The sequence below is a fragment of the Caretta caretta genome, chromosome 4, assembly GCF_965140235.1.
Source record: "Caretta caretta isolate rCarCar2 chromosome 4, rCarCar1.hap1, whole genome shotgun sequence".
In the NCBI taxonomy this organism is placed as follows: domain Eukaryota; kingdom Metazoa; phylum Chordata; order Testudines; family Cheloniidae; genus Caretta; species Caretta caretta.
This window is the reverse complement of record NC_134209.1, coordinates 33,865,285-33,880,282: the sequence shown is the minus strand read 5'-3', so window position 1 is coordinate 33,880,282 and position 14,998 is coordinate 33,865,285. Positions and strand designations below refer to the sequence as shown.

The window sequence follows — 14,998 nt, the reverse complement described above, 5'->3', positions numbered from 1 at the left end:
TCGCACCAACATTGTCCTTCAACATAAATAGCTCTTCACCCTCCCTGGTATTTATCTCCCCCTGATTTAGCAAGATCAATCATATTCCCTCTCAGCCTTCTTTTAGTGAGACTAAACAAGCCCAGTTCTTCCAATCTCCTCTCACAAGATATGCCTTCCATAGCCAGGATCATCCTCATAGCTCTTCTCTGCACCTGTTCCAGTTTAAAATAGTTTTCCTTATACATGGTGACCAGAAATGTACACACTATTCCAAATGAGGTCTTACTAATGCCTTGTACAATGGAGTTAATACTTCTCCATCTCTATTGGAAATGCCTTGCTTGATACATCCTAGGATTGTATTTGCTCATACTGGTGGCTCATAAATATCCTATGATCAAACCATACACCAAGGTCTCTCTCCTTCTCTGTCGCCTCCAACTGATGAGCCCTGAAGTGTAGCAGAAATTCTTTTTATTAGACACTAACTGTACCACTGTGCACTGTGCTATTAAATTTCATCCCATTTCTGTCACTCCAGTCATCAATGTCATCCAGATCTTCCTGTATAGTATTCTAATCCTCCTCTGTATTGACAGTGTCTCCCAACTTCCCTCAGGTGGGAAGATTAATCAGCAGATTTTATTAGCACACTCCTACTTTTGCCCCAAGGTTATTAATAAAAAAAATTGGTAATACTGATCCCAAGGCCACTCCTTAAGGAACGCTGCTAGTAACTTCTCCCTAGTCTGGTAATATACCTTTCAGCACAACCTGCTGCCTTCTTTCCTTTAGCTAATTCCTTATCCACCTTACAACGCTTGTAATGGTCCCCATCTTCCCTAATTTAACTAATAATTTCTCACATGGTACATGTCAAATGCTTTATTGAAGTCCAAATGTTTTTGACCTACTACACTTCCCTTATCTAAAAAAATCAGTTAATTTCTCAAAGAAGGAAATCAGGTTGGTCTGGCATGACCTACTTTTGGTAAACCCATATTGCATTACATCCTCTTTTGCCATTTACCTCTATGAATTTACTCATTCTGATTGGGTTCAATTCCACCAAAATCATAATTAGAACTGGTCAAACACTCAAAAACAATTTTATCCAATATTTTCAGAATATTTTCTCTCTCAATTTTGATTTATTTCTTTTTTAATTTTCCGCTGACCGATTTTTTATTTCATTTTTTAAAGTAATATTTTACAAGTGATTTTTTTAAATTCCTGAATATTTTTACATTTTGAAAAAATCCCACCATTTGTTTATTGTGACATTTTAAAATTGGAGCTGAGGAAAAACAAACAAAATGTAAGAGCTGCAAATGAAAAAAAACCCAAAATATTAAAAGAAATTTTTGGAGAAAATTAAAATGTTTTGTCAAAAAAGTCTGTTTACTGAAAAAAGATCAATCTTAATTTAAACATTTTCAACCAATATTATTCATGACAGATCAGGAGCATAGAAGTGGATTTAAAAATACATGTTATCTCTTCTCTTTCACAGTCCATATATGGAATATGCTTGCAGTGGGTGGATGGTGGAATGTATTGGCATAAATGTGATATCTCCATGAAGTCAGTAAAATCTGTATTCAGAATCTGACAATAAGGCCACGTAGGTACATAAGTACAGATTTAGGTATTTAGCTTGAGACACTCAAGTTTTAAAATGCTTGGTTCCAAATCTTTAGGCAGAAGCTCTCCAGGATGGTTTTACTAGTTTTACCAGTTCTGTGGCTTGAGAAACATGGTACGAGATTCTTATTGTGTGGCTTTGCAGAGGCAATTCTTGATGGAGAACTGGTAAACTACAGAACTCAGCAATTCAATACCCCTTCTTCTGGATGCTGAGCTGCTTCTCTCTGATTTCCATGCCTTGCTGCGGTTTAGGCTAGATACGTAGCTCAGGCTAGATATGTAGCTCTAGTCACCAAGATGGCACACCAAACAGCTAAGCCATTTCATTGTTTCATGCATGAACCATTAGGATATGCCACACAGAAGAATATTACAAATAAACAGAGTAAAGAATTACACTAAATTCAAATTTTCCCAGTAGCTGTCTATAAAGCTAGCACACAGGCAAGAAAGTATTAGTATGAAGATACCTCCATGTTCTGGGAGAAGGGGTCCTTAGGATCACACAGTGATGAAGATATTCTGTGGTTGCCACGGAAACAGCGTTGACTGCTGTTCTGTGGGACTGGAAATGTCTGTCGAATAATTGTTAACCTTCCAATTGACCTTCTCACTAGCTCCTGCACATCCACATCATTTATTTCCTGTAAGATAAGATCAGGCATAGAATATGTACAAAAGTTAAAATATTGAAATGTCACCACCAGATTATAAATGAAAAATAAACTTAAGATGCTGAGAGACATGGTATCACTGTACTGCATTTATTCAGTGCTGTCATGTCCTCAAATAAAAACACGTGTGTTCATTAAAATGAAGCCGACCATTTCTATAATCATATCTCTTGCTTAGATATGCTACACTGAAGCCTAAAGAGAGACCTCGAGTGTGTAACTGGGCTCAGATTGGGGGGTTTTCCCCTTTCCCTTTGATCTTTTACTTTAAAGTGTTTCACAACAGATAATAAGGACAGTAGGAAGACATAGTATAAAGTATTGCTAAGTGTGGCATTACATCAAGAGCTCTGGAGGTACAGACATTTGGGTCTTAAGTGTTCATTTCCTGGGAAAAGAATATCAAAATCCTATGCACAATTTAGTAGTTAACGAACCATTTATCGAAATGGGCACTGGGGGGAGAGAGAGAAAGAAAAACATTACGGCATTCAAGATTGTGTATGTGTTCTTGTCTATTGCAAGCTCTAATTTAAAACCTCCCTTTTATCCATAAGGTTTCTATTCTGGTTGAAAGCTGAGCACCCACAGCTCAGGACAGACACTTTAAAGAAAACTAAATAAATCACAAAGTTAACATTTATTGGATATTTTGGTTTGGAGAGGAATGTGGTATGAGGGTATGTGTGTATATGTAAAGAGTTGAGGCTACGCTGTTTTACACTAGCTGTGGATATGACCCTGAATTTGGTATGATTAATAGATTAATTAACTATAAAAACTGACCCAAACCTTTATTCAAAACTTGAACTTTTATCTTTTCTGAGGACTAAAAAGGTTTAGATAGCCCTAAAAATGGGGTTCTCATCTCTTTTTGTCTATATTTTTCTGCACAGACACAAAGTTACTGAAATATTGTGTGGCACAACACAATTTATCTGAAGAGATTTCTCTCAAACCTAGGGTCTGTCCCTCAGCAGAGTGAATCATTTGCTTATTTCCCCTAATGAGTCGACTCTGTTTATCAGAATGTACTTGATGTCCCATACATTTTGGAAACATAAGAGGGTAATGTTCCATGCTAAAGTTAGCAAAAATCCTATGAGAAATCTTGTTATACTGAAATATCCAACATGACTTTCAGACTGAAGAGGTTTAGGTAATCTTCTGCTGAATAGAAAATCTTTTGGATACCATTTCAAAAAAAAATGAGACTTCTGAGGCTATGTCATCAGTAGTATGCAACTTAGACTAGTAATTCTGCATTCCAATAGAAAGCAAACATTTTGAGGTATATTTCCCAAAGGTCTAAGGCCCAGCTTCCCCTCCTCCCTCCCACCCCTTTTTAAGCTAACTGCAAATGTATCTTTGTGTCTGTAAATGAATTACAGGAGCAAATCAGTGCACTTGTGCTTCTAACTTCATGGTCTGTGCCCATGATTGCATAGTTTGGAGGCACAAATATTCAAATTTAAAATCAAAATGCAGTTTCCTTTCTGCAAAAAGCAAACACCATACTTTTGAAAATGCTGGGTTTTAATTGTAAACACCAGTCCTGATGTATTTTTCTGGCTACAATGAACATGCTTAAAGCAAAATCTTCTGAAATGAATGGTTCAGATATAGCTCCATTTTTTTTAAAGCCATGGAGAAGAACATGCTAAGAGTTGTCAATTTTAACATCAATTCTCTTGACTACAATAAACCTATTTTATTCTTCTTCAGAGCATGTCATAGCTTTTGGCCTCATCTGTTATTTATGTTTTTATGAAATATAGATTTTTTTCTGCAAACAAAATAACACCTGGCATCAGCAGTGTCCAGTGTAATATCCTGCATTTCTGGTCGATTAATCCTTAATGTACCATAGATAATGGTTTCTCTCAGCTTAATATGCCGTCTTTTCATTTTCTCTGTGTCATTTCACTAGCTACAAGAAAGAAAATAGTTGCTTCTTTGGCAAAATGCAGGTCATTTTTTAATACACCTGCAATATAATCATAGAGGACAGTTAAAAAGAATGTTATCTATATTCTACACCACACCTTTTAATCAATCATAGTACTCATGATGAAGTTCACTATGCATGATAATTTGGTTTTTGTTCCACATCTTGCTTATATTGGAACAGAGAGGCTGATTTTTTTTTCAATACTGTGAAAAATCATACCCACATGGCATGCTACACTGCCAACTAACATTTTATAAGAGGTTTTGACTTTTAGCTGTGCAAACATTTATCATTTTTTCTCCCAAAAACACAGCATATTTTTTTTCTGTATTCAGCAGTTTTGTGCATTTTAATTAGAATTTTCTGGGTTTTGCCTCTAGGTCATTGCCACACTTCAGACATATTGTGTATTTTATAAGTATTTTCTGGAGACTAAAAGCAAAGTCCAAACAAACACCAAAGAGACAGGATCAATGTGGGAATTGTCAATGTGATGAAACAATATGACAAATAAACTGAACAGATTCATGACAAACGTACTTGAAATTCTGTGGACTGTACTGGTATTATAATAAAGTTTTCTTTTTAGTTTAACGTTTCAATTGCAAAGCTGTTACCCACAAACCCAGCTTAAATCAGGACAATTTGATGAAAATAAATTTGCCTCATTCAATTAATTCTGTCAGTATTTTCTCTTGGGATTGACAGACAGCAAGAACCTGTTCTATTGTACAAAACAAGACTATCAGATCATTCTTCTCTGGTTCTAATTTTTAGATTTGAGCTGAAGAGATGGTCTATAATGACAACAAAACTAGATCAAGGGACTAATTCATAGGAGGAAACCATTTGCATTTCAATTTAAATGAAGGATATAAGGGTCGTTTGCAGTGTTGTAGCCTTGCTGGTCCCAGGAGACGAGAGAAACAAGTCAGTGAGGTAATATCTTTTATTGGACCAATTTCTGTCGGGGGAAGTGGCACACTTTTGACCTTCAGAGAGCTCTTTCTCAGGTACAAGTGACATTCTAGTTATCTTCTCCAGACATGAGGAAGAGTTCCATGAAACTCAAAATCTTGCACCTTCCACCAACAGAAGTTGGTCCAATGAAAGATATTACCTCACTTCCCTTCTCTCTATAGTATAAGAGTGCCAGATGATCTATTTTACAAGTACTGAAAGCCAAAAAAGAAATAGAAAAACAGGATGCCAACTGGCCCAGTTTCTGGGCCTAGTATGCATTAAAAAAAATTCAGATTTTCTAAAGGTAATGGTTCAGTATCAATAGATTTTGATAGCTTGGGCCAAATCTTTTCCTTTTTCTCCTCGGGACCAAGACTAGGAAAGGTGTTGTCATTCATTCAAATGGAGTGAGGATAGAACTTGGAGAAGAAACCTAAGACAAGAATGAAAAACCAATTTGGCCACTCTGTGGGCCACGGATCAGGCCTCTAGAGCTAATGACCACTGCAGAGCTAGCTCATTCTGCCTGCTCTGAAGCAACCTACAGACACGTAGGTGGAAAGTGGCAGAGATGCACTGCTGTGGGTTTCAGAATACCAGTTTATATTAGTTACCACCTGCCTAACGTGAATGATAGCGAGAGGTAACTCAGCAATGTAACCCACATTTAGTGTTTGCCAGTTCCTGGAACTCTGAGCTGAGCCTCTAGCAAGCCCTATTCTATGGACTACAACAAAAATGGCTACCAAACCCCGTTGACACCATTTCCCAGCATGGCTGGAGTCAGGTATACGGACAGAATAGACTAGACACCCCTGCTGAGGCCAATAGGAAACTTCTGAAGAGCATGATTGAACAAGCCTTTAGCTGGGCCAATGATAAGCCAGGTCTGCTCAGCCCCTCCATGATAAGGGGACAGCCTGACGCAAATGCAAAGATACAAGTTTCATTTTTGAGCACTGAGTTTGGGAGCCAAAAGACAGAGAAGCAGAACAGCTCAGGGAGTCTCTGATTAACTCCCCTTCCACTCAGAAGGAGTCTTTGAGGTACAGTGAGACCTAGTCCATGGAACAGAACGTTCCAACCCTGCAGAGACCAGCAGCTATAATGGCAGAGATCTGACCTGGAGCTGGCTCTGGAGAGCCAGCCTACACCTCCGAAGAACCCCAGACCAGGGAGCCAGGAAAGCACCCTGTCCCATCTAGGGATGAAGACACAATAAAGGCATCCTTTTGGTTTAAGCTGGCCAACATTCATAGAGCTGCAGCACGCCTCTCCACACCCATCACCATATCATTTGACTGGGAAGGTGGGGGGGAGGGAGGGATTATGAAAGTTATGAGTGTTGGGAGGTGGGGAACTTGGTTTATTTATGGTTGGTATTTATTAGTTAATCTAACCCTTTCCTTCTCCAGATCCTATTTTCCTGCTCCCAGTAATATCCCCCATTGTTATATTGTTTGGGGTGTGTCATTCCTTGGCCATAGTTTGTGTTGATGTACTTCATTGTTTGCTGTGAACTGGATTTCATATGCCTGGCGAGCAATGATAGCATTATTCATTTTCCCAAGGGAAGCACCCAGTGTGTCCCAGGCACAGTGAGGAGTCACTCTCGGTGGAGACACCAGCCATCACAAAAAAAGAACCCAGGACCCAACCCTTTTGAGGAGAGGGGAGAAGCCACTCTAAGTAGTAAGCACCAGAGAGAAAGCTTAAGCCACATCTCTGGGGGGGGGGGGGGGTTATATGAGTCTGCATTGGTGGCAAGCACAATACAGAAAATAGAGTAGTATAGAATACATGAGCTTTTGCAATTATTTTAAAATGGAAGGGTTTACTGAAGCTCCTTGTAATGGGGGTCTTCACCCCGGAATGTCCCTTGTGGCCTAGTGCAGCACTACAGTTAACTCCCTGCATCAGTTTCTGCTAATGCACTTTCAATAAGTCCAATGAGGCATGTGTATATTAAGCAGTGCCCCCTCAGCACTGTAATTAACTTTACCCAAAGGCAGAACATTACACAACTAGGCATTGACCTTAGCAAAGGGGCCACCAAATGAAACTAATGGGCAGCAGGTTTAAAACAAATAAAAGGAAGTTCTTCTTCACACAGCACAGTCATCCTGTAGAACTCCTTGCCTGAGGAGGTTGTGAAGGCTAGGACTATAACAGGGTTTAAAAGAGAACTGGATAAATTCATGGAGGTTAGGTTCATTAATGGCTATTAGCCAGGATGGGTAAGGAATGGTGTCCCTAGCCTTTGATTGTCAGAGGATGGCAGGAGAGAGATCACTTGATCATTATCTGTTAGGTTCACTCCCTCTGGGGTACCTGGCATTGGCCACTGTCAGTAGACAGGATACTGGCCTGGATGGACCTTTGGTCTGACCCAGTATGGTCATTCTTATGTTCTTATGTTATGTTCATCCTAGTTGGAGGGGGAAGGGGCTGAGTTAACCTTAGTCCATCAACCCCCCTGATGTCCAAGTCCCTTACCCATGAAGCCCTATTGATCCAGAACCCTCTCCTGGAGAAAGGCCCTCTTGACTTCAGTTGGGGAAGTCTCTCTCGTCTTGGGCCAAGGTACCTGCAAAGGTCAAACCCACGATGACCCTTCCTTGGAACGGCATATAATTCCTTTGATCTGGGGCTGCTGCTGCTGCCTGTGAAGTCCTTCCATTGGGACCAGGTTTTGCTGAGGGTTGGCATTCATAGCTCCTTCCTTCTTGAGCCTCTCCAACTAGGAGCACTCTTCTCTGGCCCCCTTTCCTGATGAGCTCTCTCACCAGCTCCTTCTGAGAAGCCCTCCCTTTGGCACTTTCTCTTTCTGTGTACTGTTCCTCACGCCATCGGTCTTTGTTTCCCACAGGGAGTAGCTTCCGAGCCAGCTCCCCCTGAGGAGTTCTTTTCCCAGCATTTCTTCCCTGTGATCTCCCCTGCCTGAGCCCATATAACTGTTTATAAAGCCCAGGTATTCCTTAACTAATTGCCTAAATAGCTGGGCAGTAGTTAATTAATTATCCGCGGAGGGATGTTGGTTGTTTCATTCTCTTTAGCAGAGCCTGTCATAGGACCTGACCACCCTCTGGGGCCAGCTACCCTGTAATATCCCTCAAGTAATTATTCTGCATTAATCTACTGCATGTGTTAAAAATGTGCCATTACATAAATTAGTGAAATCCAATTAATTGCTTTCTGGGATCTATCACAACTTCAGAAGTTGACTCTTAATTTCACAGTATGACCTACCCCTAGCCTCATCTTCATAGTACTGTCTTGTACTTAAATAACAATGAAGAAACAGAACACAACAACTAGGACCCAGATATATAAAGCCAAATTCTGCATATGGATGCATGCATGTGAGCCTCCCATTTTAATCTGTTTGAGCTGTGTGCATGCATCCAAGGGCACCTTTTGACAGTTTGAAAAATGTGTAACTTTAATGGTTCGACATTTTTCAAAGATGTTTCACCTATAATAACTGTGAACAGTGCAAAGAGCTTTGGGCTGTCCTCCGAAGAGAGAACAGTAGGAGACAGGTGACAGCACTGGGCATAGCAGGATTACACTAGACAGTTTAACTAATAACTAAAGTAAGCCACCTATTTAAAAATAAATAAATGAATAAGCCATTTCTTTCATGTTAAATATAGACATACAATTTCTCTCGATTTCCACGATCAGCTAAAAATAAAATATATAATGAATGCACAAATACGACAAAAGGTGACAAGAGAATTTAGCCTGATTTCCTTAGGCTTCCAGAGGTTAAATTTGTTGTGGAGGAGAAGGAAAATAGAAACAGAGAGAAACCCCTTCTCATATCTATTACTCCACCTCTGATTTGTATATATCCAAATCTCTGAATCTTGTGAAATTTAAATAAAGAACTATACCATCGGCTGCTGTAGGGCCCTGAAAGGATGGAAATATTTATTTGGAGAGGCTTTTCTCAACTGAATGCATTGATCAGGGAGAGGAGATTGGTATTATTACCAAGTACTAATATGATTGATTGTGACATATGAAATTGTGCAACCTCTCATTTTTATGGAGCCTTCAATACAATATATATGGTAATTATTAAAGGTAACATTTTATTATATATTTATTTATTTCAAATTTCCACAGTAATTCCCATTAGATGCACATTGTCAAGGCTAATTTAATACGTTACCTTAAACATCAACTAATGGGACAATAAAATTAAGTAAATGTTACCAAGCATTACTGCCTTTTAAAATAAGCAATTGAAGTAATATACACAGTCCCGCTAAACTAGGCAGATTCATGTTCATGAATGGCATTTCTGTTTAGATTTTTTTGTTTTCAGTACCAAAGGAAAAGGGAATACATTCCTAATTTTTATTTGGCAGCTAATTGTAAGAAGTTATTTTAACTGTTTCCCGAACAATGTATTTCTCATTTGCATAATTCATCCTAAATGCTGAAGATTAGAGGATTAGAAAAGACATGTAAAATAGGGTATTTCTACACTAGAAGCACTGCAGTGGCACAGCTGTTGTGTAGACACTTATGACAGCAACAGCAGAGGTTCTTCCATTGCTGTAGTAATTCCACCTCTCAGAGGTGATAGCTAGGTCAAGGGAAGAATTCTTCTGTCTACCTTGTGGTGTTTACATTGGGGCTTAGGTCGGCTTCACTACATCTCTCAGGGGTTTGAATCTTTCATATCCTGAGTGATGTAACTAGGTTGACCTAAATTCTAGGTTTAGGGGAGGCCATAGTCACTTTCTCGGTGGCTCCGATTTAGCCAAAACAAACACATCCGTCATAAAGGGTAGATTTACTGGAATGGGAGTACTTGTGTGAATAACTACATGCCACTCTGAACATGGAGTTCCCAGTCTGGCTCATAGTGCAAATCCAAAGGATACAGTAATTGGCAACTAGATGGCACTTTTTTCGCACAGGGGGAGGAGGGGCTGTTTGTTTGCTTACAACACTAGACTTATTTCTCTAATATTCTGGGCCCAACACAGCTACAACAACACAGAAAACTAAACAATAAAGGGCATAGGCAGCCATCACTCCGCTTTCAAGTTTCCCATTGTCATTGAAGTGGATAAAAGCTAGATATTTTTCTGTAGTGTACTGGTAAAGTGACAAAAAAGGCAGAATATTGTTCCCAAGCATTCACCACCTGGAATATATTCACATTTTTGTTATGGTCTGAATAAGGAGACATCAAAAAAAGTAACAAAGGAAAAAATGTTGTTTAAATGATAGGTCAAAGTCAGACTGTGATTCAGTCTATGCCACTGTGAACAGATGTTATTTGTTTCTGATCTGATTTTAATGTCCTCAAAATATTGCAAATATTTAGAATGCTAGAACATAGAAAGCTACATTTTACCCTCTCATGCATGGATATGACTCATAGGACAGAATCCATTTCACAGAGCAACTGATTTGTTAATCTGTAGGTTCTACAACATATAGAAAACACATGTACTATGATCGGAGCTTTTCCAGTTTACTACACTTATGTTTTTCTTTTAAAGTTCGAATTAATTTACAATTGACTAAAATGATAATAAGATATGATATTCATCAATCATTAAAAAACTCCACCTAAGTGATTTACCAGTATTTGGCTAACTCTATGAATTATGGGCCTAATCCAACACCTACAGAAGTGAATGGAGGGACTCCCATTGACTTCAATAGGAATTGGGGAAAATGATAATTTTTTTGTATCTGTTAACTTTAAACCGTGGAAGAGATTTACTAAACTGGTCACTAGAGCAAAGAACCAGGGAGATGACTAAATTCTAATCGAGCCTAACTGAAAAATGGTTGATTATGCCTATAGGTTCACCTCGTGACCTTCCTGTAGTTTAGAAAGACAAGGAAAAACAGACTGTAACCAGATGCTGCTTCTGCGGTGAGCTTTTCTATTAACATAAACTGGAATCAACAAACCAACTCTGATTCATTTATTGTATTATAATAATGAATAACTAATCACTGACTATGAAAACAGAAGTGTGTGGCCAATCAAGATAAGATCAGGAATTACATGCATCATTTCTCTAAACAATGTTTTACAAAAAAAGATACAGCTATAGTTATTATACATTAAACTTGGGAATAATTATCTCTCCAATTAAGCATTTTGTAGACATAATAAATGACTCCTTTTAAAACAACAGAGAAACATTTGAACACTGTATAATCCAAAACAACTTCACTGTGTGGTGTTTTCTATGCGTACCTCCTCTGCTTTTTGACCTATTAGACGTTGGCTGGCAAGCATTTATGGTAGAGATCATTTCATAATTAAAAACAGATTCTTTAATCAAGCATCGTTGCAAAAATTCCCACAAGGTCAGACAGATTTGAAAACAGATAGGTTTGTACTTGAGAAAGGTTCCTCCTGTTCACTATTCAGATATATTCATATATGGCTCTATCTAGATCCCACTAACTTCAGTGAGTTTTGGTACCAGCCCATACCGAACTACTTAATCCTTGTGCTTTTTAAAGGGGCAAAGGGAGGAACACATACAAGTTTTAGAAACAACATTTAAATATAAATGGAACACAAGCACTTCACTAGGAAGGATTCACTATGCTCACAAAGAAGAATTGTTTTTGGTTTGGTTTTTTTGTTTGCTTGATTTTTTCTTTGTTATGAAAGATCTCCAAAGCAGGCCACTCAAGCCAAAAGGAAAGGCTAAACATACTCAGTAGGGGACTGTTTTTCATTTGTTTTATTCAAAGGCGGCCTTTTATTTAAAACAAAACAAAACAAAAAAAGCCCCAAAACTTGTCATTCTGTTTTTATTAAGCAATGCTCTCACTCCCATGCCTGGACTTTGTTGTAGTTACTGCTTCCTTTTGGCAAAGACCAGTGTGAACACTGTCAGTATGTATGAAAACAGGATTCATGCTTCACAACAACATTTGGTTGATAGTTACCTCATTTATAATGATCCAGTGACAGTCAAAAGCAACCAAATTAGTCTCCACGACCTGAAATAGAGAACAAAGCAACTATCAGTCAGCTTATTTATAAAAGCTAAATAAATAAATAAAATGAAATGGATGCTCTCTGCAAATGACAAAAGAAGGAGCACATACTCTGAAAGACCTCTATTATTCGGCTGAGGATAGAGAACCTTTAGCAAAATACTGCAGACACATTTGTGTTGTCGTCTGACTTGCTAATTAAAGATGGAAATGTATTTCATTGCAGGCATAACAGAGGAAAATAGTTTTCAGTTGATTCAGAAGAAAATGAAATAATTTTTGCTTTAACACTGTGTGGTGAGATGGAGCAGAAGAAAGAATGGCAAAGAATCAGTGCATTCAGACAAGATACCCACTGTCTCAGACTGACCAGATTTAGAAATCTCCAAACCATGACCCCTTCTCAATGTTCACCTGTCTTGGATGTGTGAGTGGGAAGGAAATGGGGAGATTCTGGTCATCCAGATTAAAAGCTTTGGGGATTATAAAAATAGAGGAATAGGTGGGAAAAGATATTTTTGAGAGAGAGAGAGGAATGTGTCATTGTGGCAGTTTTGGGAGACTACATGTAAAGAACGACCTACTCTTGCCTCTATTTTGACAGGTCCCTTGCTGTCCCCTCCCACTTCTGCCCCTGCCCTCATCTTCTATCTTGTCAGTGAAACATATTCCAAAAGCTGTCTTTGTGGTGGGCCTAAAATGCTACCTCCCCTTCTTTCTTGATTCTTCTGTGCCATCATTCATTGGAAAGATTCACTCAGGGGAGGAACAAAGAGAAAGAAGAAGAGAAGGAGAGTTGGGTGGGCTGGCAATGTCATGAGCCCAATAAACAGGCAGCTACAGGATCTGACTTTCACACCTAAGTAGGAAGTGTGGAGGAGGAAGCAGAGGAGGGAAAATCATAGAAGAATGTCAAAAATGGCTGGACATCTCAGTTCATTCGACTAGTTTCAAATGAACAGGCACTGCAAACCAAACCAATCTTGGTTATCTGATAACCCTACCGATATTGGCTTTAAAACAGCAAGCACCTAGAACTGCTATAAATCACAGAGGAAGGGAGCCAGGTATTGTCATGCTACTTTGTGAAAGCATAAAACAACACTGACACTGTGGTAGATGAATGGTAGTGGTTTATTGTTATTGAGGCCTGGAGAGATGTACATCACTGATTTTTGGCATTGGGATGATTGTAATTTATATAATACTATGTCCAAAGGAGTCAGATTTAACTGGTTACTAATCTTAAGAGAGGTAAGAGTCCCAGAACTGAAAAACCACCACCATTAACCCAGAGGCATTGGAACTGGGGTCAGCTCTCGCTTGCTACATTGATGGACAGTACAGGAAATTCTAAACTAGAGATAGACTAAAAGCAGTTTCTGGGCAGCTACATATACATAGTCCTTAGACAGGAAACTCTCTCCAGTGCTGAGATGATCATTTGGGGAAATGAGATTGCTGAGTCAATGTATCTCTGGGTAAATTTAAACATTATTTGTAGTAATTCATGATCTAACATTGAATGTAGATACAGTGCACTGTATTCTCCATGTTATTATACTGGTTCTACTATTTTGTCAGGTTATTTTGGTTGGTGCTACTGATGAGTCAGTGGCAAGGGGCTCCCCATTTATCTTTGAGAAGTGTTAGGTGTGGTATTTCCTGGATTTTGTCAAGACGGTTTCTCACGTATAATGCCTGATATTAAGAGGTGAGATATTAGAGAGGACTCTTTGCTTGTTACTTTCATAGCCTCTGTTTTTATTCTTATTGTTCGATTCAGCTGTACATCAACTACCCTGTGGAAGAGTTTAACCACACAGGAGCACAGAGAAGCAACTGAGAAGCAGAGAGCTAGTGCCAAGCTACACAGTGTTTGTGCATTAGCTGCACAAGCCAAGCACACAAGCTTACTCATTCATCGTCACAAGCAGAACAGGAAAGAGATGCTCCCTTTGTAAGAAACTCCTTCCTCATCATTCAGCCAGGAGAGAGACTGCCTGCCTCTGAGCTGCCATGTTATCTATGGTGCAAGCTCAGCCATGTCAGATGACAAGGGGTGGTGTGTGTAGCCAATGACCACATCTGGGGATTCAGCAACAGCCCTCTGTGTAACTGAGGTGTGGTTGAGCATGCACCTGATGAATGAGCTGCTCATCTTATGCTGGTCTATCAAAAGGACTTTCAAGACCCCCCACAGAGTACCCTACAACTACTGAATGATTAAAATGGGCTTCCCTGAGCCCTTCTGTCATTTTTTCTTTTTTGTTTGTTTTGAGTAACACGTCTCTGTTTCTACTCCCTACTTTGTATTTTGAATTTTTTCCCGTCTTTATTGTACCACTTGTGTATTCAGGAATAATAATATATCATTTTGACATTTTGTTGAATTCCCCACAGTAGACTTTTATGACACACCTCCAGGGACAAGATAGAACTGAACACTGAAATGATGTGAAGCAACATAGCACGCAACCTGGCTGTCATTGGCCTGATCAGATATCATGTATTAAATCAGTTGAAAGATAACCAATAATAAGAGAAGAGAGAGGTTGGAAATTGAGGGAGTAGTAATAGTCCCAGTGCTTGTAAACAAGCACTGCCTCACAAAGAAAAATTCCTAGTACTGTCATGCCATAGAAAGTTAAAGACTAAATTCAGAAAAATTCAAAAGAAACATTTTTAGTTGTAATTTGCAGATTTGTTGAAATCAACACATTCTGCAGGAACATGTCAATTCTGATCTATTGCTGCCAGAAACCAGGCAGATTTTCAACAG

General features: G+C 38.9%; 1 protein-coding gene across 4 annotated transcripts in view; it reads right to left on the bottom strand.

Annotated features, from left to right (window-relative positions):
- The window catches only part of GRID2 (glutamate ionotropic receptor delta type subunit 2), a 1,039,989-nt gene that overhangs the window by 340,098 nt on the left and 684,893 nt on the right, over positions 1 to 14,998 (bottom strand). For all 4 annotated transcript variants that reach the window (XM_048847025.2, XM_048847024.2, XM_075127526.1 and 1 more), the window contains 2 exons: positions 12,166 to 12,219; positions 2,100 to 2,273 (listed from right to left, as the gene is read on the bottom strand). In XM_048847025.2, the coding sequence (XP_048702982.1) occupies positions 2,100 to 2,273; positions 12,166 to 12,219 (228 nt within the window). The remainder of the gene's footprint in view (positions 1 to 2,099; positions 2,274 to 12,165; positions 12,220 to 14,998) is intronic.